This window comes from Erpetoichthys calabaricus, chromosome 5, assembly GCF_900747795.2.
Source record: "Erpetoichthys calabaricus chromosome 5, fErpCal1.3, whole genome shotgun sequence".
Classification (NCBI taxonomy): Eukaryota; Metazoa; Chordata; class Cladistia; order Polypteriformes; family Polypteridae; genus Erpetoichthys; species Erpetoichthys calabaricus.
Genome location: NC_041398.2, coordinates 114,835,978 through 114,859,377, shown reverse-complemented (window position 1 = coordinate 114,859,377; position 23,400 = coordinate 114,835,978). Strand labels below are relative to the sequence as shown.

General features: G+C 37.5%; 1 protein-coding gene across 1 annotated transcript in view; it reads left to right on the top strand.

Moving 5' to 3' along the window:
• The window catches only part of tbc1d1 (TBC1 (tre-2/USP6, BUB2, cdc16) domain family, member 1), a 307,517-nt gene that overhangs the window by 269,307 nt on the left and 14,810 nt on the right, over positions 1-23,400 (top strand). Inside the window, 3 exon segments of the mRNA XM_051928202.1 lie at positions 6,398-6,642; positions 7,748-7,907; positions 15,000-15,169. Coding sequence (XP_051784162.1) covers positions 6,398-6,642; positions 7,748-7,907; positions 15,000-15,169 — 575 coding nt within the window.

Below are 23,400 nucleotides of genomic sequence, written 5' to 3'. Positions count from 1 at the left end.
ACTAAAAAAAAAAAACAAGAATAGAGAAAAAGATGGAAAAGATCATTAAACCTCAGTGCTGATTTTTGGCACAGTCTGATTCTACATAAATAAGGAATCAAAACAGCATAATGTTCCTTAATTTAATTCAGCTTAATATGTAGCTTCCATTGGTCCTTACTTAATCTGATGGGTTGGGTTTGGAGGTTGTGGGCACATAATATAATGAACCTCCCACACAGATGAATCCAATATGATGAAAAGAGATCAGAATTAAAGTATGATTAATGAACACCAAGTCTTAGCTGGTGTAAAAACAACTACAGTAAGCAGAAATAAGATTTATAGAATGGTCAGTACACACTTTCAAGTTAATCTAACCAGTTTTGAGGCTCATCTTTCTACAAATAGTATTTCTTCCAACCCAGGTGAGTGAGGATAGAATGCTTCTGGAATAGAACATGCCAAAAAAATAAACTGTGCTTGAGCTAAAGTCTAACACTGCTTAAGTCCACACCTGGTTGTTTTTCTTTGATTTTCCCCCAAAAAATCAAAGGAGATGTGCAAGAATTGGATCAGCAAGTAGATTTTTTATAGAAACAGAAATTTCCTCTCTCTCACTCTCTCTCTCTCTCTCCCAGACCTTAGACCACCAACCTGCTCTATTAATAATCGTTAATATAACTAATGTTTACAGTATTCAGTGAATTTAGACATTCAGTTAAATTTATTGTCACTATACCTTATACAGTATCTTATAATGAATATCATTTATTGGTAGTCCCAGTGGTGTAAAACTACTTAGGGGAAGTATGTTAAATGGTAGATTGGAAAATTACTGAACAAAGCAATGGCAATCAAACACAATAATTATCAATAAATATATAAGCATAGTAAATTAAAAATTGATAATACATATCAGCTATATTCATGCAGTAAGTGTTGTTTAGAACAGCTAATAGTCAGACCAAACAAGTAATTAAACTATACAGTGCATCCGGAAAGTATTCACAGCACATCACTTTTTCCACATTTTGTTATGTTACAGCCTTTTTCCAAAATGGATTAAATTCATTTTTTTCCTCAGAATTCTACACACAACACCCCATAATGACAACGTGAATAAAGTTTACTTGAGGTTTTTGCAAATTTATTAAAAATAAAAAAATTGAGAAAGCACATGTACATAAGTATTCACAGCCTTTGCCATGAAGCTCAAAATTGAGCTCAGGTACATCTTGTTTCCCCTGATCATCCTTGAGATGTTTCTGCAGCTTAATTGGAGTCCTCCTGTGGTAAATCCAGTTGATTTGACATGATTTGGAAAGGCACACACCTGTCTATATAAGGTCCCACAGTTGACAGTTCATGTCAGAGCACAAACCAAGCATGAAGTCAAAGGAATTGTCTGTAGACCTCCGAGACAGGATTGTTTCGAGGCACAAATCTGGGGAAGGTTACAGAAAAATTTCTGCTGCTTTGAAGGTCCTAATGAGCACAGTGGCCTCCATCATCCGTAAGTGGAAGAAGTTCGAAACCACCAGGACTCTTACTAGAGCTGGCCGGCCATCTAAACTGAGCAATCGGGGGAGAAGGGCCTTAGTCAGGGAGGTGACCAAGAACCCGATGGTCACTCTGTCAGAGCTCCAGAGGTCCTCTATGGAGAGAGGAGAACCTTACAGGACAACCATCTCTGCAGCAATCCACCAATCAGGCCTATATGGTAGAGTGGCCAGACAGAAGCCACTCCTTAGTAAAAGGCACATGGCAGCCCACGTGGAGTTTGCCAAAAGGCACCTGAAGGACTCTCAGACCATGAGAAAGAAAATTCTCTGGTCTGATGAGACAAAGATTGAACTCTTTGGTGTGAATGCCAGGCCTCACGTTTGGAGGAAACTAGGCACCGCTCATCACCAGGCCAATACCTTCCCTACAGTGAAGCATGGTGGTGGCAGCATCATGCTGTGGGGATGTTTTTCAGCGGCAGGGACTGGGAGACTAGTCAGGATAAAGGGAAAGATGACTGCAGCAATGTGCAGAGACATCCTGGATGAAAACCTGCTCCAGAGTGCTCTTGTCCTCAGACTGGGGCGACGGTTCATCTTTCAGCAGGTCAACGACCCTAAGCACACAGCCAAGATATCAAAGGAGTGGCTTCAGGACAACTCTGTGAATGTCCTTGAGTGGCCCAGCCAGAGCCCAGACTTGAATCCGATTGAACATCTCTGGAGAGATCTTAAAATGGCTGTGCACCGACGCTTCCCATCCAACCTGATGCAGCTTGAGAGGTGCTGCAAAGAGGAATGGGCGAAACTGGCCAAGGATATGTGTGCCAAGCTTGTGGCATCATATTCAAAAAGACTTGAGGTTGTAATTGCTGCCAAAGGTGCATCAACAAAGTATTGAGCAAAGGCTGTGAATACTTATGTACATGTGATTTCTCAGTTTTTTTATTTTTAATAAATTTGCAAAAACCTCAAGTAAACTTTTTTCACGTTGTCATTATGGGGTGTTGTGTGTAGAATTCTGAGGAAATAAATGAATTTAATCCATTTTGGAATAAGGCTGTAACATAAAATGTGGAAAAGTGATGCGCTGTGAATACTTTCCGGATACACTGTAGATGTCATTAACATTGAATAGATTCAATATTCTTACTTGAAGTACAGATGCTTTGTCAAAGGTCAAACTGATGATTGAATGGGAGTTTAACAGTTCAAGGGCACGCTAGTAAAAACCATTTTAAAGTAGCTGTTACGCAAGAGCGCCAGTAATAGTTACTCACCAATTACTTTACTTCAGAATCTTCTGGCACTCAAGGAATAACTATTTTTTCCAGAACATTGCTTGGATAGCTTGATGTTTGACATACTGCACTTGGATCAGTTGGAACACATTGTATTGAAGTTATGCAGTCAAAAACAGATTTATGGGAGTTCTGTAAAAAGCTGGAATTACTCACAGTATATAAACCGAAAAAGTGAAAAGTGCAGAAAACCTAATAAAATGTACAATAAGATGCTAATATTAATATCCAGTTTTAATGGATTCTGTTGTGATATTATAGTGTCCACTTTGTTCTCAAAGTAATGCCATTCAGTTAATCTTCCATATTATTTTTTCCTTGTTTTTTTAGTTGTAAATGTGCTCCTATCCACTGAGAAGGTCTTCCACAATGTTACCTTCTTGTGTTGCTTTAGTGAGAGTACATTCTGGCTGTATTTTTTTTACTCTTTTTTTTTTTTTTTTTTTTTTTTTGTCCCATTCTCGCTTTCAGCCCACACATTTGTAGTTGTTCTGCTGTAACCACCCACCTTCTACATTTTAATTGACTAACATACAATCAATATATTATTATCAACAGTTAATTTTTTTCTATTTTAACTTACACATTTTCTGAACAGTAGCTCATTGTATATTTACAGAACTTGGCAACCACTAATAACAGCAGTATTGTGCTGCACATAAATTTAGTATTTTTGTTCCTTTAACACTAAAAGTCTGTTGAAACTAAGAGTTAATAAATGAGAGACATGAGGCCTTTTGTATAAACAGCGAGTACGCACAAAAATGTTGCGTACGTCTGTTTCCACGCACACTTTGAGATGTATAAAAACTAAACTTGCCGTAAAGCCACACATATTTTCATGGCAGCCTCACACCATGCGTATAAAAGTTTCAGCTCATTTTGCAAACTGGGGCACCCCTCATCAAAGCAGTGTTACTGTTTCTTTGTGGTCTTCTTTTTTCAGATTTGCATCAATGACATGGGATTTATCAAATACACCGAAATTAATTGCATATTATTCACAAATTTAATTCACTTGAATGTAATCATTCTGTAACAATATAATAGTGCATGGAATGGCCAAACTATTCCAACTACCATAGCTGCTTTCGCATTGTTAGAAGACATCTGAAATGGAAGAAATTAGAAGAGTGTGTGTATTTATAGATGATGACGACTGGCTTCTAAGTTGATGTGGATTTCCAAGAGCTATCCTATTGCAGCTGTGTGCTGAAGTGGTGTCGGCTTTACAAAGGCAGACTTTGAGAAATTGTGCTCTACCTGCTCCTTTGCAAGTTCTGTCCACTGTCTGGTTTTTAGCCTGACAATCGAGTAGTTCACAAACATTACTGTGTCGCATCATGTCAACTGTATAGGATGGTATTATCTGCTTGTCATCCAGATTTATAAGATTTCTTTATACTGTGGTTGAACTGGCAAACATGAAAGCTCAATTCTCAGCAACGTCCGATTTCCCAAATGTAACCAGAGCAATCAAGTGCATGCACATTGACTATTGCAACGTCGCTGGACAAGTTATATCTGCCAGGGATGAATCAGCAAAAGAATGAGCTGGCATTACATCATCTATAGCAGTCACAGGTGCTTTTTTCCATGGAACACAATCGTGGCTTGCCTGTAGCTGAAGAGATGTAGTATGATGACCCTGACCCATCAAATTGAACAGTGTTACAAATTGGTTTGAATGTAATTAGCAGAATGTAAAAACAGGTAATCTGATGCAGTATTTACTTTTTAACCATTTAATTTGTGGTCAATACCTCTTAGTACTGTCCTTATATTTCTTAGCTCATTGGCCACATCTATTACAGCATCCACTATTGGAATTTGTGACTCGGGAAGAGTGTCCATCAGCACACAGCCAGTTGTTGCCCAGCGGTTTCCGAGGCAGAGGGATGTGCGAAGCCAAGGCCTGTAAATGTGCTGGGCACAGCAGCACGATCATTGCATCTTCAGCACAGGGGGTCAGATTTTGTAATGTTTGAAACAAAATAAACAGACAATGGGCTACGACTCACCTTTTCATGGCAACTTTGATATCTGACCATTTCTTTCAAATTTTGGGCACTATGCGACTTTCTGAACTTGAACTTTCAAGTGTCTCTGCCATGCAGTATCAGTCCAGCAGTTTCTTTTTGTTGCTTATACCATTGCTTAAGCAAACATGTAGTACATTTTTCCTTGCCTTCATTTCACATTTGCTGAAATTAATTTCTTCATGTGCTTTTGCCATTGTATTTTAATAAAACACTGAATTGTATTGATTTGTATATTCAAATATGTAAAATTCGGGGAGGAGTTGGGGTCTGACAGTAGGCATGTGCTTTAAATTTCACGTTCACTTGGATTTATAAAGGGGATGTGCATGGAACTTGGCATATGCACACTTTTATGCATATAGATTTTTTTTGTGCATCCACACATTTCCAGTTTTGTTCGTATGCCATGTTTTAGTGTGAACTCGTACATATTGAGTTATACATGAGTCACATGAACAGAGAGAATTAACAAAAAGCCAGTTTGTATGTGTTGAATGTGTCAAGGTAATTTTTTTTATATTATTTTTTATTTTCTTTATTAAAAGTTCAGAAAAGTCTTAGCTGCTTAATATATGGATGAGGTCTTCTTTAGAATAATAGCTGCAGTTTTGAACAGCACTAAAGATAGTCATGATAATATTTAGTCATGGCATGTTGTCAATGAGGAAAGCTTGAAGGATTTAAATGTTTTCAGCCTAATCAAATAGAAGGCAAATCAAATAAAAAGAGAAAAACAAAAGAGGAATCTAAAAGTATGACAAGAAAGAATGAGTAAGGTAGAAAAAGTTACTGTGTGACTTTCACTAAAGAAACAAGGGCACAGGCTAAATACAATGCAGTGAAGGGTAAAGTAGCACTTTGGGTCCATCATGTCTTCACTTGTATGCTTAGCTATGTTATACGAACAGGAGATTGATCATGTACTGTATTTTGTGTTGAGTGGCTTGTTCTCATCAGATTCTTTATGTAGATATTATGGAAGGAATACGCCTTGACACAGAGAAAAGGTTTGGGGCAGCCTCCCATATATTTGAAGTATGGCTGCAAAATAGGGAAAACAAAAAGATAAATGCGAGGTTGGTTACAGATACGAGTCCAAAACAGAACTGAGTGACAGAAGGAATATGGCGGTTTTTAAAGTCAGGTAAGGGAAATTACATCATCTGGACAAGAACCGGAAATGACGTCATCAGGTCCAGGCGGGATTTTCCGTGTTTGGTCTGGAGGGATAAAAGAGAAAATATTAGTTCACTCTCCCATCCCCTGGTTTGGCATGGAACTGCCTTCTTTTGAGCCCTTTAGCTGCCTCCCATGCGCACGTGTGTGACAGTATCTAATTATTCTTCAAGATATGTATTGTTGGACTTACTGATGCTAATTACATTTATTTGCAGTCTACATAAATTCACAATGTACATGTACTGTTTTTGTCTAAATATATGGTTCGTAAGCAAATAAAAGGGTATCTAGTTTTAAAATTGAGAGTTGTGTGTGTGTGTGTGCATGTTTCTGAGAGAGAGTTGTTTGGACAAAGATCCACCTCACACTTTAATGATTTTGTTTTTTGCAGGGCGCACTTTTCCTACCCATCCCTACTTTTCTGTCCAGTTGGGAGCAGGACAGTTATCACTTTACAACTTGCTTAAGGCCTACTCTTTACTAGATCCAGAAGTAGGTTATTGCCAAGGCTTAAGTTTTGTGGCTGGTGTCTTATTGCTACATATGAGTGAGGATGATGCCTTTGAAAAACTGAAGTTTTTGATGTATGATATGGGTCTGAGGAAGCAGTACAGACCAGACATGATCATTTTGCAGGTATGTAAACTCAAATTTGTGAGTGAACTTTAATGCAACAAGTAAAATATGACAGATATTTGTTAAAGCAAAAATACAGTTGAGGAAAACTAGATGAAAAATTAGTTATCTTCCAGGAGGATGACCATTGTGTATTGACACACACAATTAAGCATACTCTACTGCTGCAGACCTACATTTTTGCTGTAGATTTTAACAAAATAAATAAACATTCTGGGCAAAATATTAAACATTAGTCAAAATCCCTTAATAATAACTGAGCACAAAATGTATTTAATTTTGGTTTTCTTTATTTATGTCCAGTGCAACATTTTTATAAAGTGAGCTTACATGTTCTTATTGGCACATTATCATACTGTTCAGAATAAATTGCAGAATCACTGTGACAGACTGGTGGTCTATCCAGGGCTGTTACCCGCACTTTGCCCATGCTGCTGAGATAGACTCTGATTCCCTGTGACGATAAAATGGATTCAGCAAGTTTGAGAAGCAATGCTCTATGACATTATGATAAAGACAGAATGTTTATTAGAGCAAGCATCTGTTTCTATATTTAATGAAATTAAGTCCTTTTTTACCGTTCGTTTACAGTTCAGCATGCATGTGAGTGAGGCTAGTGTTAAGTGTGCCTTGTAATGGATTAGCACACTGCCAGAGGGTGTTTGTGGTGTTGTACTCAGTTCTGCCAAAATAAGCTTATGCTTCCCCTGAATTACAGTAAATAAGCAGCTTAAGAAAATGTATGATTGGATTTATTTTTAGTCCACAAGGATACTTTTTTCAGTTTTACATTGTCAGATATGCATTTGTGTTAGTTTATTTTTTAAATATTATTTAAATTGCCAATTTCTGTAGTGTGAGAGTTTAGCTCCAGGAACTACATTTAATTGTTGTTAGCAAAATATTTTGACCATTAAGAGGTTCTCACTGGAAAGTCAAGTAATTTGCTATCCCTTGCCACCTCAGCTAAACTCAATGAACTGAGACACATGACATCTGAAATAAAACAAAATTATTTATAATATCTCATTAAGTAGAAATTAATATATTCTTTATTATTTTATATAATCATTTTGTCACCTTCTTATACTATCATTATTTTTAGATACAAATGTACCAGCTTTCACGTCTCCTTCATGATTTCCACAAAGATCTGCATAACCATCTGGAATGTCATGAAATTGGCCCCAGTCTGTATGCTGCACCATGGTTTCTTACAATGTTTGCATCACAGTTTCCACTTGGATTTGTTGCACGTGTGTTTGGTAAGGTTTATGTAACTACTTTAGCCTAACGAAACATTGTTAAATATGTTTTAAGTCTTAAAGTTGCATGTAGAATTGTACTTTGGCAGATTTTATTGCCAGTTAAATTTTCCGTGCTTGTGCACATTTTACTGTGTATCACAGTCTTCCTTAACATGGGTAGAATATCAGAAACTTCTTAGTTGTACGTATATACTGTATGTAATGTACTGCTTACATATGTTTTTCAGTGTTAACTTAGGTTGAATTTACTAGCCACTTTCTAAGTGCCTAAAAGGGTATGTCACTAACTTGCCAATATTTTAAGAAAAAAAAAGAAAATGCATAACCTGTAGAAGATTAATTAAACCATAATATGAAATGCTGTGTATTTAGCTCTCAAGTAAATATTTATCTTTTGAGACAGATATCTGTGCTATGTAGTCAGTTTATGAATTCTGCCAATTTAATGCATGACTACTTTTTACATGGTGGAAGCTTTTTTTGCTAAACCTGAGAAAATCTAATTGTCTCTGGAACTGAGATCATAACTGTTTTTGTCTATTTATTGCCCTTTCTCTAGGAAACATTAAGTTGATAGTAAGTGGTACTTGATTTTAATAGGTGTTTTTTCATCAGCAACATTCAACAACACATGGCTTGGAAGAGATCCTGTGGAGATTTGCACACCTGTTATACCATATTCAAACGATGATAAACAATAACAGTAAAATAAACAATTTCCAATTACCTTCACATATATTATACAGTGTGGAATTGGTACATTATCAGTTAAAAGGGATTCCATTTTAATTGATCAAAAACAATATACAACATGAAATAGGCATTGTGTATGAAAACAGTATCTTAGCAAAACTTTCCTCCTTCCTTCCACTTCATAGCTGTCTGCACATCATATGTCAATTCCATCTTTTTCCTTCTAAGGTAGTTCCCCTTCTTCTCTTGTCGGTCCATCCTTTTCCTCAGTGGTGATGTTCATTTACACTGCTTACATAGAAGAGACCCTCAAGCAGGCTGTGGAGTGGGTGCTATGCTTTTACTTCAGACTTCTGTCAACACTGTGTGGCACATTAGCATAATGTAATCAGTATGGTATTATTATGGACAAATATGGGCAAATTAAAAATAACAGTCTTTTGCTGTGTCAAAGTGTCCATGAAAGGCAATTTCACCTCCAAGGTGCTTTTTATATTGGTGGAGAAGTTAATAATGTAAATTATTAGCCTTGATTTACATGGACACCTCACATTACTTTCCTATTTGACATCCACTCATCACTCATATTCCAAATTCACAAATCACATCAAGCAATATGGCCAAGGCTAGCGACTGTAGCTTTAAAAAAGAGAAAGTAAGAATACCTTTAAAGGGGCCAAAGACCTATTGTTGTCTGTGGGCGCTTCCCCCAAAAGGATTACACTTCAGAACATCATTGGCAGAGGCCAGGAGCTGCTTGAAGAGCTCCACTCCTGCTGGGACTTTCCCATAAACCTTTGAAATGAGAGGTCAAGCAAATTGACACCTTTTATTGGCTAACTGAACAGGTTACAATATACAATATTTCGAGGCAGCTAAGGCCCCTTCTTCAGACAGGATTCGTAATGGCTAAAACGGTACACCGTACTACTACTTATAACCTTTGAAAGGACTGCATAAATCAAACTGAGCAATACAGCCTGACAACCACAGTTTCAAAATACCTTAGCAGGGTCAAGAGAAGGAACTATATCCTTCATCTCTCTTAAAAGAACTGCACAACTATAGCAGAATGAGCATGTCTTGTACCTGAAACATCACAAAAGACATACTCCAACAAGGACAGACTGCTACCTTTGAAAGAGCTAAACAAGTAACAAAACACTCAAAGAAACACAATGGGAGTAGATTGTATCAATAAACAAATTAAGTTTCAGAAAGAAAATATTCAAACTTTAATTTAATCATAATGTTTATGTTCAAAGAAACCAGGCATTAAATACTAGAAGTCAAAAATACTCAAAGGATGGGTGGGGGGAGTGTTTACATATTGAAATGACCTTTCTTAGCAAATAACTACTGGCGTAGATATTCCATCCTGCCAAATTTCAGCTTTTTTACTGAATGGGAAATAGTGTTTTTGTTGAGTGAGTTAGTCAGTCAAGTTTGCATTATATATACTGTATTTATTTGGAAATATGTGCCTTTTTTTTCTTTGTCGTTTGTTTAGTAAACTAGTGTGTTGTATATATATTTGCCATTTTGCCTCTTTGTTTAATGTGAAAGTTATTTTTTTATCAAATTTGCTTTTAATGTGCAGGTAGTCACAGATATTTCTTGTAATACGTCTTTTCAAGGGAAAAACAAATCATGATTTGAGCCTGTTCTGCTGAATTTATTTAAGTCACTTCAACCACTAATGAGTAGCACCCAACGGCATGATGCGACAGCAGCCATTTTTACACCAGTATGCTAACTACACATGAGCTTTTAGGTGGTGAAGTGGTGAGAAAGAAAACCAGTTATAGGGCATATAGAATCACTAGGCCATAGATGGCAATTTTGCCTGGACATTGGGATACAACCTGTCCTTTACAAAGGATGCCTGGGGATCTTTTATGGCCACAGAGAGTCATGAACCTCCATTTTACATCTCATCTAAAGGACGGTGCCATCTTTACAGCACAGTGTCCCCATAACTGGGATCGACATTCAGACCAAATGGTAATCGCCCCCTGCTGGTCTCACCAAAACCTCTTCCAGCAGCAACCCAGCTTTTCCTAGATGGTCTCCCATCCAAGTACTGGCCAGGCTCAAACATGCTTAACTTCAGGTGGATGACCTCTTCTGAAGTGCATGTGGTATGACTGCTGACTGAAACTATTAAACAAGAAGTGAATTAAGTAAACAAGTACTTCAGTAAAATATGGTAACCAACATCAGATTAATAGACTAGTAGCAATAAAAACACAGCACACAATATTTTTCTACTGGAGACTGATACAGTACCCCTGTGTGCAGAATTATTGTATAGCCTGATAATCAAAAATTGTACAAATGATTACATATGTATTTAGGCAGTGATTTATTTTTCATTGTCTTTTATCTGCTATTTCTCATTTGCTCACAAATCACAAGATCCTTTAATGTTTTGTTTGCTTTAGCAATACGGTAAATATTAATGAAACTGATAAGAGATCTTTGCCATTAAAGTTTCATTCATTCTTTTTTTAAGCATCCTTACTCCAAGATTGAGTGGCAAGTGTCATGGCCACCCTGAACACTATTTAAGTTCAGACAACGTAAATTAAGAGTCAGAAAATTATGTTTGGGATATTACTGAAAGTAAGACAGACATAACCAAGATAAATAATGTTAACTTTTAAAACGATGGTACCTAAAGCAAAAACACAAAATGGCAATCCCTAAAGAGTAAATCATTCAAAATTGCACTAATGATGAAGTTACTGTAATATTGGCAAAAACATCATAAATGATAAAACAAGCTTGAAAAAATATTTGTGTGTTCCTGCAGTAACATATACAGTTCATCCAGTAAAGCTGCAAAGAAATGGTGAAAACAGAACTTCTTGCACTTTCAAGAAAGAATAAAAATTCAGTAGGGCATGCCTTCGGATCCTGGCTACTAGGTTTTAGTATTATGAAAATGTACATAAATAAAACAGAGTGCTAGATTATTGCTTCTCACAAAACTGTTTCTTTTTTAATACCTGAAAAAACTGGTGGTAATAGACCTTTTCACTCCTTCCAATATCCATCCATTGTTTGTGACCACATGTGTGAAAGCTGTACATAAATGTTAAGGTTGGCCTGATGTATGTGAACAAGCAAATCCAAGTAAATTCCTGGGAAGATTGCTCCACTTTATGTGTAAAAGATGCTAATGGCTGCTGCTACAGGATTAAAATGATTACTGATAACTATCCCGCACTCATTTTTATATCTAAAAAATTATAATGATGTATATTTTGTCCAACTTTATCTGCAAAGATACAGAAATGGACTGAGATATTTTTCACATAGTCTGATTGAAAGTGACCTAGCACTAAAATTTAAGTATGATTTTTTTTTGCCTCTCTATTAACACTACAAACAACAAAACACTTTTTGAAGTAGGATGTATTTGGCTGTAATAGTTCAAAGGTAAGTGTTGGAAACTGCTAAAAAATATAAAGAAAAATATATATGTAATTATTCATATGTTAACCTTAGTGTTGTGTATATTATGAAATAAATATAATGTTGTTTTTGTTAATTAATGTGTCAGTCTTTCTGTAAGTTTAAATTTATAACAATAAGGTTTGGTATAGAGCTCTGGTTAATTATTTGTTATATTCAACAAAAGCACAAATTACATCAATTTCCCACCCCACTTCCTAGAATGAAAAAAAGGAGAAGGTTTTTAAATAATCTTCACTACCTAAATAAGTAAAAGTAAACACAGTCTTTAACACATCTAAGTAAACACAGTCTTTTTTCAGTACTCCTGCTTGATCGTTCCTTTTGTTTATGTAATGAATATTACACTCATTTGCTAATCATAGTTTTAGTCTCTGTCAGAAACGTAAATCTTTAAAGATGAGGTTTGCTATGTAATTCTGGTTAATCACAGAACGCGTTATATTCAGCAAAAATACATATGATTGCAATTTCCCACCTTATTTATCATGTTGCAGTGAGGAGCAAAACAACTGACCTATGTAGATATTTGCAACATGCCAAATGACTTCTGATTAACCAAGTTTTAAATTAAATTAACGTGTACATAACATCAACTTTTATGTCAGAAAGAGTGGTATTTCGATAGAGCAAATATCCTAACTGCTTCTTATTTTATTTCTCCTTATACAGTTGCTTTTAGCGGTTGTCTTTAAAAGATCTACTATATTGGTTGGTCAAAAATTTGTTATTATTCTCTTATTGTTAATATTATACAATAAAAATATACATTTGATTTGTGTCTGTAAAAGCCGGTGAAAATTTATAGTACTTGTAAAAGTTAGCATTTTTTTTTCACTTTTATTCCCTTAGTCACAATCACGATACATACTACCACCCAAACCCCCCACCAAGCCAGCCCGCAATAGTACCAATCAGAAAACATTGTCGCACTAATGCAATATTATTTGAAAACGAACATTGTCATGATCAGCTGTAAATGTATAGCATTTCTAAAAGTTAGCTTTTTTTCAGTCTTATTCTCTCAGTCACGTTCACGGTCTCCCTCGCCCCCCCTTCTAATCTATCTCTAACTAACAGCGCCAGTATAAATTCACATCCGATCTGATGCTGTTCATTTTCAAATAATATTGCATTAGTGCGACAATGTTTTCTGATTGGTACTATTCAGGTCATAAAATGATTTCTTCAAAATGTCACATATATTTGTCTCTTTCTTTTCTTTCCGGTGCTGACATTGTGCACCAGAAGGCGTGAGCTTATTCAGTGCGACAGGAGCATGCAGGTGGCTGGTTGCTTGTGCTGTAACAAGCTTGACTTGGCGGCGACACATGTACTGTGCAAGGCATGCACGGGGGCCACTGAGAAAAGAAGAGTGTTCATGGCTCACCTTGCAGAGGAGTTTCGTCGTCACTTCTTACAAGAAAAGGCGATGGATAAAGCAAAAGAGGATGCAACATCGACAAGCTTCTGTTCCAAGACCGCTGCTCCCCCCAGCCACTTCAGTATAATAGTAACCACAGCACAGACAGAAGTGTGTACATTGCAACGGGTACACATGTCGTAAATGTTGAAAGGACGGCCCTTGGTTGTGTGTGAACTGTTAACATTTGAATCTGATGAATGCCCATAGCGCGGAACTGACCTCTCTGTACTATTCTTTCCTCTGCTTGACCTGGAGTACAAAAGAAACAGTACCGTACACCCAAAAGTGGACACTGGCAAGATCAAAAAAAAAAAAGAACATGGTCACTGATTACAAGCGCAAGATGTTATGTGAATGAATATGAATAATGTTGCATCAGTGCCACAATGTTTTCCGAAATGTACTATACAGGTCATAAAATGAGTTATTCCAAATATCATATATACATATGTCTCTGTTTTTTGTCAGTGCGGCTTTGACATCATGGACCATAAGGTGCATACTAATTCAGCGTGAGCAGGAACTCTCAATAAAACTGATTTAAAAAAATTCAAGTGATGGTGAGATACGAAGAAGGCAGATTCACCAGCGTTTGTGTGTCAGCTTTTATCCCTCCAAATGAGAGAATTTCCAGTTCCATTGTCTCAAAACACCACTCACATCTACAGTTATTCCCAGTTTCAGATAAAAAGTAACCACGTCAGATTTGGGGTGGGGCGTGGGTGTTATATCATGATCATGACTGAGAGAGTAAAAGTGAAAAGAAAAAAAAAAGCTAACTTTTACAAGTTCTATAAATTTGCAACAGCTTTTACAGACACATATCAAATATATGTTTTTATTGTATAATATTAACAATAAGAGCAGCTCACTACTCAAAACAGTAAATTTGCCGGGGAACCGATTTCGAACTCATGACCTCCGGATTTTAAGTCAGCGGATCTTACCACTACACCACAGAAACTGTCATATTGTGCTTGCACCTTTTGTGAAAGTGTTTATTAGATATTTGGCCATCAGCCTTCACACATTATACAGTTCATGTCTACATTTTGTTATTTATTACTAAAATATGAAAAACGTTTCTGTTTTAATGATGTGTTTACGTAGATTATTGTAGACACAAAACACACATCAAATTATTTCCCCTTACAATTCTGTGTAGGTCACTCCCAGATAATCAGTCAAGGCAATAACCGGGAGAACTTCTTGCCCGTTCTGAGGTGGTGGTGGTGGGGAGGGGGGGGGGGGGGGGGATGATGGTATAGCAGGCTGCTTGGGCTGTTTGACACATTTAGAAGACAAAAGAGGCTGACAGAGAGGTGCGAAGGGATTTACGGTGGGCCGGATTTACAAGTTTTTTCATTGGCTCTGGTAATTCTACTGTTAATTCCTGCTTTTTGACAGTAATAGAGTTTTCATTTTGTTGCTGACACACAAAGCTTAATTTATAAATCTTGAAGGTTCAATAAAACACCTTTGTTTTACAGATATGATATTTCTTCAGGGAGCAGAAGTCATCTTTAAAGTAGCTCTGAGCCTTTTGGGAAGTCATAAGCCCCTTATACTACAGCATGATAATTTAGAAGCAATTGTTGATTTTATTAAAACCACTCTCCCAAACTTGGGTTTAGTACAGATGGAGAAGACTATTAACCAGGTAAGGATTAAATTATCTGATTATCTTATTTTAAAGTTAAACAGTGGGTGGAAATGGAAGAAATAATCAATGTTCAAGAAAGTTATTCTGTCATATTATTTTGATATTGATTTATTGTGTTTTTAGTAGACACAATAGATATTTTCTATTGTAGTACTCATCAAAAATGTTTAACTTTTTATTCTTTTATTTATTTTCTGAGCCTTCTTATTTAAATATACAAGTGCTGGTCATAAAATTAGAATACAGTAATCCCTCGCTACTTCGCGGTTCACTTTTCGTGGATTCACGACTTCGCGGGTTTTTAAATACAAGTGATTGCCCGCCTATCGCGGAAGTTATGTTCCAGACCCATCAGCAACAGGAGAAAAGACCATATAAATAAACATTTTTATAGTTTAAGCCTTAAAATACCCATCCCACATGCTTTAAACACATGTAAACTTATAAAACACACTTTGTTAACACATATGATATGTGGATGTCGGGCTAAGGATATGAGTAACATCTCACTATTATAAAACATTTTAACTTCATGCAAGACAAGACAGTGAGACAGGAAAATAGGTGATGTACAGGCTTTTAAATTATTGACACGCAGAGCGACAAGCAGCACAAAGCCAGCACAAAGTCCACTTCTCCTTAGCGTTCATTCAGCTCCCCACCCCCTTGACAATGCGAAGTGGCAGGAGCATACTGCGCCTCCGGGGAGGGGGGTTTGAGCAAACATGCGTTCAGCCCTCACACACCCCCACTCCTCCTCCTCCTTCCGAACGCGCAGAGCGACAAGCAGGCATTTTGGCAGAAGCAGCACAAAGTCCATTTCTGCTCAGCGTGAGTTCAGCTGCCCCCCTTCACAAAGCGAGTGCAGACACATCGACGTCTGATCGCTGCGTGCAGTGTGCAGTGTTGGTCTGCGGTGTTTAAGAATGCAGAAAGTGTTTAAGAGCATAGGAAGTGTTTATAAGAGCGTGGGAAAGGTTAACAAGAGAGTGAGAAAGGTTTATAAGAGTGTGGGAAGGGTTTATAAAGCCTTAAAATCCATCCATCCATTTTCCAACCCGCTGAATCCGAACACAGGGTCACGGGGGTCTGCTGGAGCCAATCCCAGCCAACACAGGGCACAAGGCAGGAACCAATCCTGGGCAGGGTGCCAACCCACCGCAGGACACACACAAACACACCCACACACCAAGCACACACTAGGGCCAATTTAGAATTGCCAATCCACCTAACCTGCATGTCTTTGGACTGTGGGAGGAAACTGGAGCGCCCGGAGGAAACCCACGCAGACACGGGGAGAACATGCAAACTCCACGCAGGGAGGACCTGGGAAGCGAACCCAGGTCCTCAGATCTCCCAACTGCGAGGCAGCAGCACTACCCACTGCGCCACCGTGCCGCCAAGCCTTAAAATATGTATAAATAATAAAATAAATATAGGTCGCTACTTCGCGGATTTTCACCTATCGTGGGGGGCTCTGGAACGTAACCCCCGCGATAGGTGAGGGATTACTGTATCCTGACAAAGTTGATTTATTTCAGTAATTCCATTCAAAAAGTGAAACTTGTATATTAGATTCATTCATTACACACAGACTAATGTATTTCAAATGTTTATTTCTTTTAATGTTGATGATTATAACTGACAACTAATGAAAGTCCCAAATTCAGTATCTCGGAAAATTAGAATATTGCAAAAGCCTTTAAATCAGCGGTTCTCAACCTTCCTAATGCCACGACCCTTTAATACGCTTCCTCATGTTGTGGTGACCCCCAACCATAAAATTTTTCTTGTTGCTACTTCATAACTGTAATTTTGTTACTGTTATGAATCGTAATGTAAATATCTGATATGCAGGATGTATTTTCATTATTACAAATTGAACATAATTAAAGCATAGTGGTTAATCACAAAAACAATATGTAATTATATATTGTGAAATATTTATTTCTAATTACAATTAAATTAAATTTTGTCTTGAAGCATGGTGGGTAACAGTCTTAATATAACAACAGTAAACTACATTGCTACATTTTGCAACAGTGTACGTAAAAAGCAAATGTCAGTGCGAAGGTTGAGATTGCTTCTTTCTCACCAGATCAGAAATTCTCGGGGCAGTCTTTGCAAGAGCACCACGAACATCATCTTCCACAACAAGTCTACTTCTGTATTTAGACTTGATAACCAACAAGCTGGAAAACCCTGTTTCACAAAGATATGTTATTGGAAATGGAAGAAGAAGGCGCAACACAGTCTCAGACAGAACAGGATGACTGCAAACACTTGATTCAGAATTTTGTAACTGGCATTGTAGAGAAATCAGTTCTCGCTGCATCGCTGTAAATAAGTTCAATGAACTCCTCTTGTGCTGTCTTGGGAACATCTTCAACTTTGACTGTGGATGGGCTTCTGGCAAGTGCAAATGGGGTGTAAGGTAGATTTGGAAAGTACGATGAAATTTCTTCTGCAAGCATGTGCAAGTGTTCTTTCACAGAAATTATCGTCGTAATCCTTTTGTCTGGTTCAATGTCATGTTCCTCAAAGAAAGCAGATAAGGTATGCAATATGTAAATTTTATTTTCATCCAATTTTTTTTTTGCCAAAGCTGAAGTTTCATTTGGAATGATCAGATCTTTTCAGACAAATCGATGCATGTTGCATTTGGTCCTTGCAGTGATAAATTTAACTCATTCAAGATGGCAAAGATGTCAACCAAGTAAGCTATTTTCTGCAGTTCATTTTTATCGCTGAAAGTGCTTCAAACTGCGGTCTTGCTTTCTGATTAAAAAACGTTTTGAGTTCATCACGAAGCTCAAAAACACGTTTTAAAACTTTTCATCTTGACAACCATCTCACTTCAGTGTGAAATAGCAGAGCATTGTTTGGCACATCCAACTCGTTGCACAGTTGCGAAAACAGTCGACTGTTTAAAGTGCTCGCCTTTACAAAACTGACAGAACTTCTTGTAACTCTTGTGGCAGCGTCTTCGTTGCTAATATTTGCCGATGAATCATACATTGAGTTCCGATGACGTTTGGTGACTCGTTCAGTACCAAACGTTGAAATCCAGATCGACATCCTAGCTGGAGCACCATCTGTGCAAACACCACAAACCTTTTCCCAAGAGATCTTATGCTCTTTCAGAAATGAACCAACTGTGTCAAATACATCACGTGCAGTAGTTGTCGTTTCAAGAGGTTTGCAAAAAAGAAACTCATCTTTAAATTCGCCATCATTAATATACCTCACATAAACCAGTAACTGTGAACAGTTTGCAACATCTGCAGATTCATCAAGCTGGATGCTAAATATTGGAAGTGGAACAGATTTAATTTCCTGGATTACCTGATCAAGAATATCAGCAAACATGTCATCTATTCTTCTGCGGACAGTGTCGTTAGATAAGGAAATTGCACTCAATTTTGTAACAAATTCGTCTCCGATCATAACTCGAACAATGTCTTTGGCCGCTGGCAACAGTAAATCCTCAGCAATGGTGTGAGGTTTCATAGCTCTGGCGATTCTGAGTGCCACCAGTGGTACTTTCCACCAGTGTCAAGTCTGGCTTTTTTGAGTCCATCAGCTTTGCTTTTAAAATAGTTGGTATATTTGCCAGCAAAGCTCGGATGCTTGCTATCAAAATGGCGTTTTAGTTTGTTTGGCTTCTTAGACTCGGCTGATAGAACTTCACAACAAATAACACATTGCGGTTTCTCAATTCCTGCTGTAATTATTGAAGTAAAACCATATTGTAAAAAATCCTCACTATGTTTTCTTTTCTTAACGTTCTTCTCTACATGATCCATTGTCACGAGAGACAGACGCATACTCACACACAGGCGCGCTAGAGAGAGGCACACAGAGAGACGGATAGAGGAGCGGTGTCTCGGTTCCTAAGACCGTCGGAAATATCTGTTTTCCAATGGTCTTAGGCGACCCCTGTGACAGGGTCGTTCAACCCCCAAAGGGGTCACGACCCACAGGTTGAGAACCGCTGCTTTAAATGGTCTCTCAGTCTAGTTCTGTAGGCTACACAATCATGGGGAAGACTGCTGACTTGACAGTTGTCCAAAAGACGACCATTGACACCTTGCACAAGGAGGGCAAGACACAAAAGGTCATTGCTAAAGAGGCTGGCTGTTCACAGAGCTGTGTCCAAGCACATTAATAGAGAGGTGAAGGGAAGGACTGATCGACTCCATGCCACGCCGCATTGCTGCAGTAATCCAGGCCAAAGGAGCCCCAACTAAATATTGAGTGCTGTACATGCTCATACTTTTCATGTTCATACCTTTCAGTTGACCAACATTTCTAAAAATCCTTTTTTTGCATTGGTCTTAATTGATATTCTAATTTTCCGAGATACTGAATTTGGGAATTTCATTAGTTGTCAGTTATAATCATCAACATTAAAAGAAATAAACATTTGAAATACATCAGTCTGTGTGTAATGAATGAATCTAATATACAAGTTTCACTTTTTGAATGGAATTACTGAAATAAATCAACTTTGTCATGATATTCTAATTTTATGACCAGCACCTGTAGAGTCCCATAGGGAGACAAATCCTGTCTCAGAAGGACTGGACACGTGACATAAATCAACTATACAGTAGATGAGGGCACATTAAATCACAAATCCACACTATCCTGCATCTTTGGAATATAATGGGAATTGGGTACCCTGAGAAAACCTGCACAGGCAAAAGAAGAGTGTCCAGTCCTTATAAAAACACAGCTTGCGTGGGTTTAACTCAAGTATTTCAGAGATGTTATGCATCAGAGCTGACTATTCCATCCATCCATTTTCCAACCCACTGAATCCGAACACAGGGTCACGGGGGTCTGCTGGAGCCAATCCCAGCTAACACAGGGCACAAGGCAGGAACCAATCCCGGGCAGGGTGCCAACCCACCAAAGAGAGCTGACTATTGTGTAAATCAAATTTACACTTAAGTGAATAAGTAGAAGTTGTAAGTTAGCAGGAGTGCATATACGGTAGGAATACACAGTTAATAGATTGTCATTCCTCAGCATATGTATATGTTACCAGCAATATGTTGAAAGCAAGCATTGTATAGAATGCATGAAGTTTTTAGGCAAAGCATGAAATGTCTGTGATACTTTAATATGCTATATAAACTACTTTTCCTAAGCATTGCATATAATACCAAGGCATTATACAGAATGACTTGCTGGTTTGCCTTTTGGCATTTCATATAATGCCTAGGAAATGTTTGAAATTTTAATCGTTTTATACTTTGATGTCCTATTTTCTGCATTCTATAGGTTTTCTAAGCATTCTACACAATGCCTAATTTCACACATTGACAGTAAGATATATATCAAATCCTTACGAATATTAAGAATGTTTGTATGTAACAGAAGTACTGTAACTTACTATACAGTGGTGTGAAAAACTATTTGCCCCCTTCCTGATTTCTTATTCTTTTGCATGTTTGTCACGCAAAATGTTTCTGATCATCAAACACATTTAACCATTAGTCAAATATAACACAAGTAAACACAAAATGCAGTTTTTAAATGATGGTTTTTATTATTTAGGGAGAAAAAAAATCCAAACCTGTGTGAAAAAGTAATTGCCCCCTTGTTAAAAAATAACCTAACTGTGGTGTATCACACCTGAGTTCAATTTCCGTAGCCACCCCCAGGCCTGATTACTGCCACACCTGTTTCAATCAAGAAATCACTTAAATAGGAGCTGCCTGACACAGAGAAGTAGACCAAAAGCACCTCAAAAGCTAGCCATCATGCCAAGATCCAAAGAAATTCAGGAACAAATGAGAACAGAAGTAATTGAGATCTATCAGTCTGGTAAAGGTTATAAAGCCATTTCTAAAGCTTTGGGACTCCAGCGAACCACAGTGAGAGCCATTATCCACAAATGGCAAAAGCATGGAACAGTGGTGAACCTTCCCAGGAGTGGCCGGCCGACCAAAATTACCCCAAGAGCGCAGAGACGACTCATCCGAGAGGTCACAAAAGACCCCAGGACAACGTCCAAAGAACTGCAGGCCTCACTTGCCTCAATTAAGGTCAGTGTTCACGACTCCACCATAAGAAAGAGACTGGGCAAAAATGGCCTGCATGGCAGATATCCAAGACGCAAACCACTGTTAAGCAAAAAGAACATTAGGGCTCGTCTCAATTTTGCTAAGAAACATCTCAATGATTGCCAAGACTTTTGGGAAAATACCTTGTGGACTGATGAGACAAAAGTTGAACTTTTTGGAAGGCAAATGTCCCGTTACATCTGGCGTAAAAGGAACACAGCATTTCAGAAAAAGAACATCATACCAACAGTAAAATATGGTGGTGGTAGTGTGATGGTCTGGGGTTGTTTTGCTGCTTCAGGACCTGGAAGGCTTGCTGTGATAGATGGAACCATGAATTCTACTGTCTACCAAAAAATCCTGAAGGAGAATGTCCGGCCATCTGTTCGTCAACTCAAGCTGAAGCGATCTTGGGTGCTGCAACAGGACAGTGACCCAAAACACACCAGCAAATCCACCTCTGAATGGCTGAAGAAAAACAAAATGAAGACTTTGGAGTGGCCTAGTCAAAGTCCTGACCTGAATCCAATTGAGATGCTATGGCATGACCTTAAAAAGGCGGTTCATGGTAGAAAACCCTCAAATAAAGCTGAATTACAACAATTTTGCAAAGATGAGTGGGCCAAAATTCCTCCAGAGCGCTGTAAAAGACTCATTGCAAGTTATCGCAAACGCTTGATTGCAGTTATTGCTGCTAAGGGTGGCCCAACCAGTTATTAGGTTCAGGGGGCAATTACTTTTTCACACAGGGCCATGTAGGTTTGGATTTTTTTTTCTCCCTAAATAATAAAAACCACCATTTACAAACTGCATTTTGTGTTTACTTTTTTACTTTTGTTATATTTGACTAATGGTTAAATGTGTTTGATGATCAGAAACATTTTGTGTGACAAACATGCAAAAGAATAAGAAATCAGGAAGGGGGCAAATAGTTTTTCACACCACTGTAGGTTAAGAAAAGACCCCAAATAGTGCCAGTGTCTTGTGTGAAAATGTGTTCTTTAAGAAGCTCGAGAAATTTAACGGATTAAGTGATATCTGACAGTAAAGGAATGCATATTTTTCAGTCTTCACTGGGAAATTAGTTATCTTTTGTGGGACCTCTGGAGAAGATTATTGTGGGAGAAAAGAGAGCATTCTAAGAGAGAACATGGTAGTGTGGAGCCCTATGTCAGAACAAAATGTTTGAATTAATTTGTAGCAAAAACTTGAAGCCAACGAGTAGAGTGAAATAGAAGGATAATGTCAGTATAGTGAAGGACAGAATATGCCTTGAAAATGCAACACTCTGAATGAGATGTAGAGGTCAGGTAGTATTTGCATGAAACCATGAGCCTCTGCCAAAAGACAGTTGATTTATCAGCCTAGAGTTTATATGCCTGTGAAGAAAACATTGAATGGAAAAGTTAAAGTGTTAGGGGTAGATGTTTTGGAGAAATAAGCAACAGCCCCTAGACTGTGAATAGATGTATTGAATATGGCAGAGGGTTAGGGTGTCATCCAGATTCACATCAACTTTCAAACAGTAAGTAACAGAGAAATATTTAGAGAAAGTTATTGGAAAGAAATTAAGTTCACGATGGTGATTGGTCTTCCATTAAGATATATCTCAGTAGTATTTGAAGCTCTGGGACAAAACCTCAGGGTTGAAACGATGAAAGTTGAAAATGAAGGGGATATTTGGTCCACTTTGTTTTTAGAATGACATGATATATAGTATGATGTTGTGAAATGGTTCTACTTGTACAGTTTCATCCCTTAAATGAAAAGCAAAGTATAGAATATGTGTAATTTTAATAAACAATGATTATCAAGTATTTTATGTATTTTTTTTTTTAGTTTTCTGGAATTAAGTTTTCTTTATTATCATAATATAAAACATAAATTTTAATGATTTTCCTTACATAGCTGAAGACAGAAATTAATGTTCTTTCATATCCTGCACAGTTGTCATTCTAGGCAGTATAGGCAAAGTAAGAGAAATCAGATATGTAAAAATATTCATTCATTTTATAATAGAGGAGAATTTGAAGATTTTTTTACAGGATCATATGATCTGGAGAAGGAGACAGGTGATGCATTCTCTTACAATCTTGTTTTATTTAATTTAATAAATAATTTGTCTAAGAAGTTTTTCAGAAATTATTTTTGAGT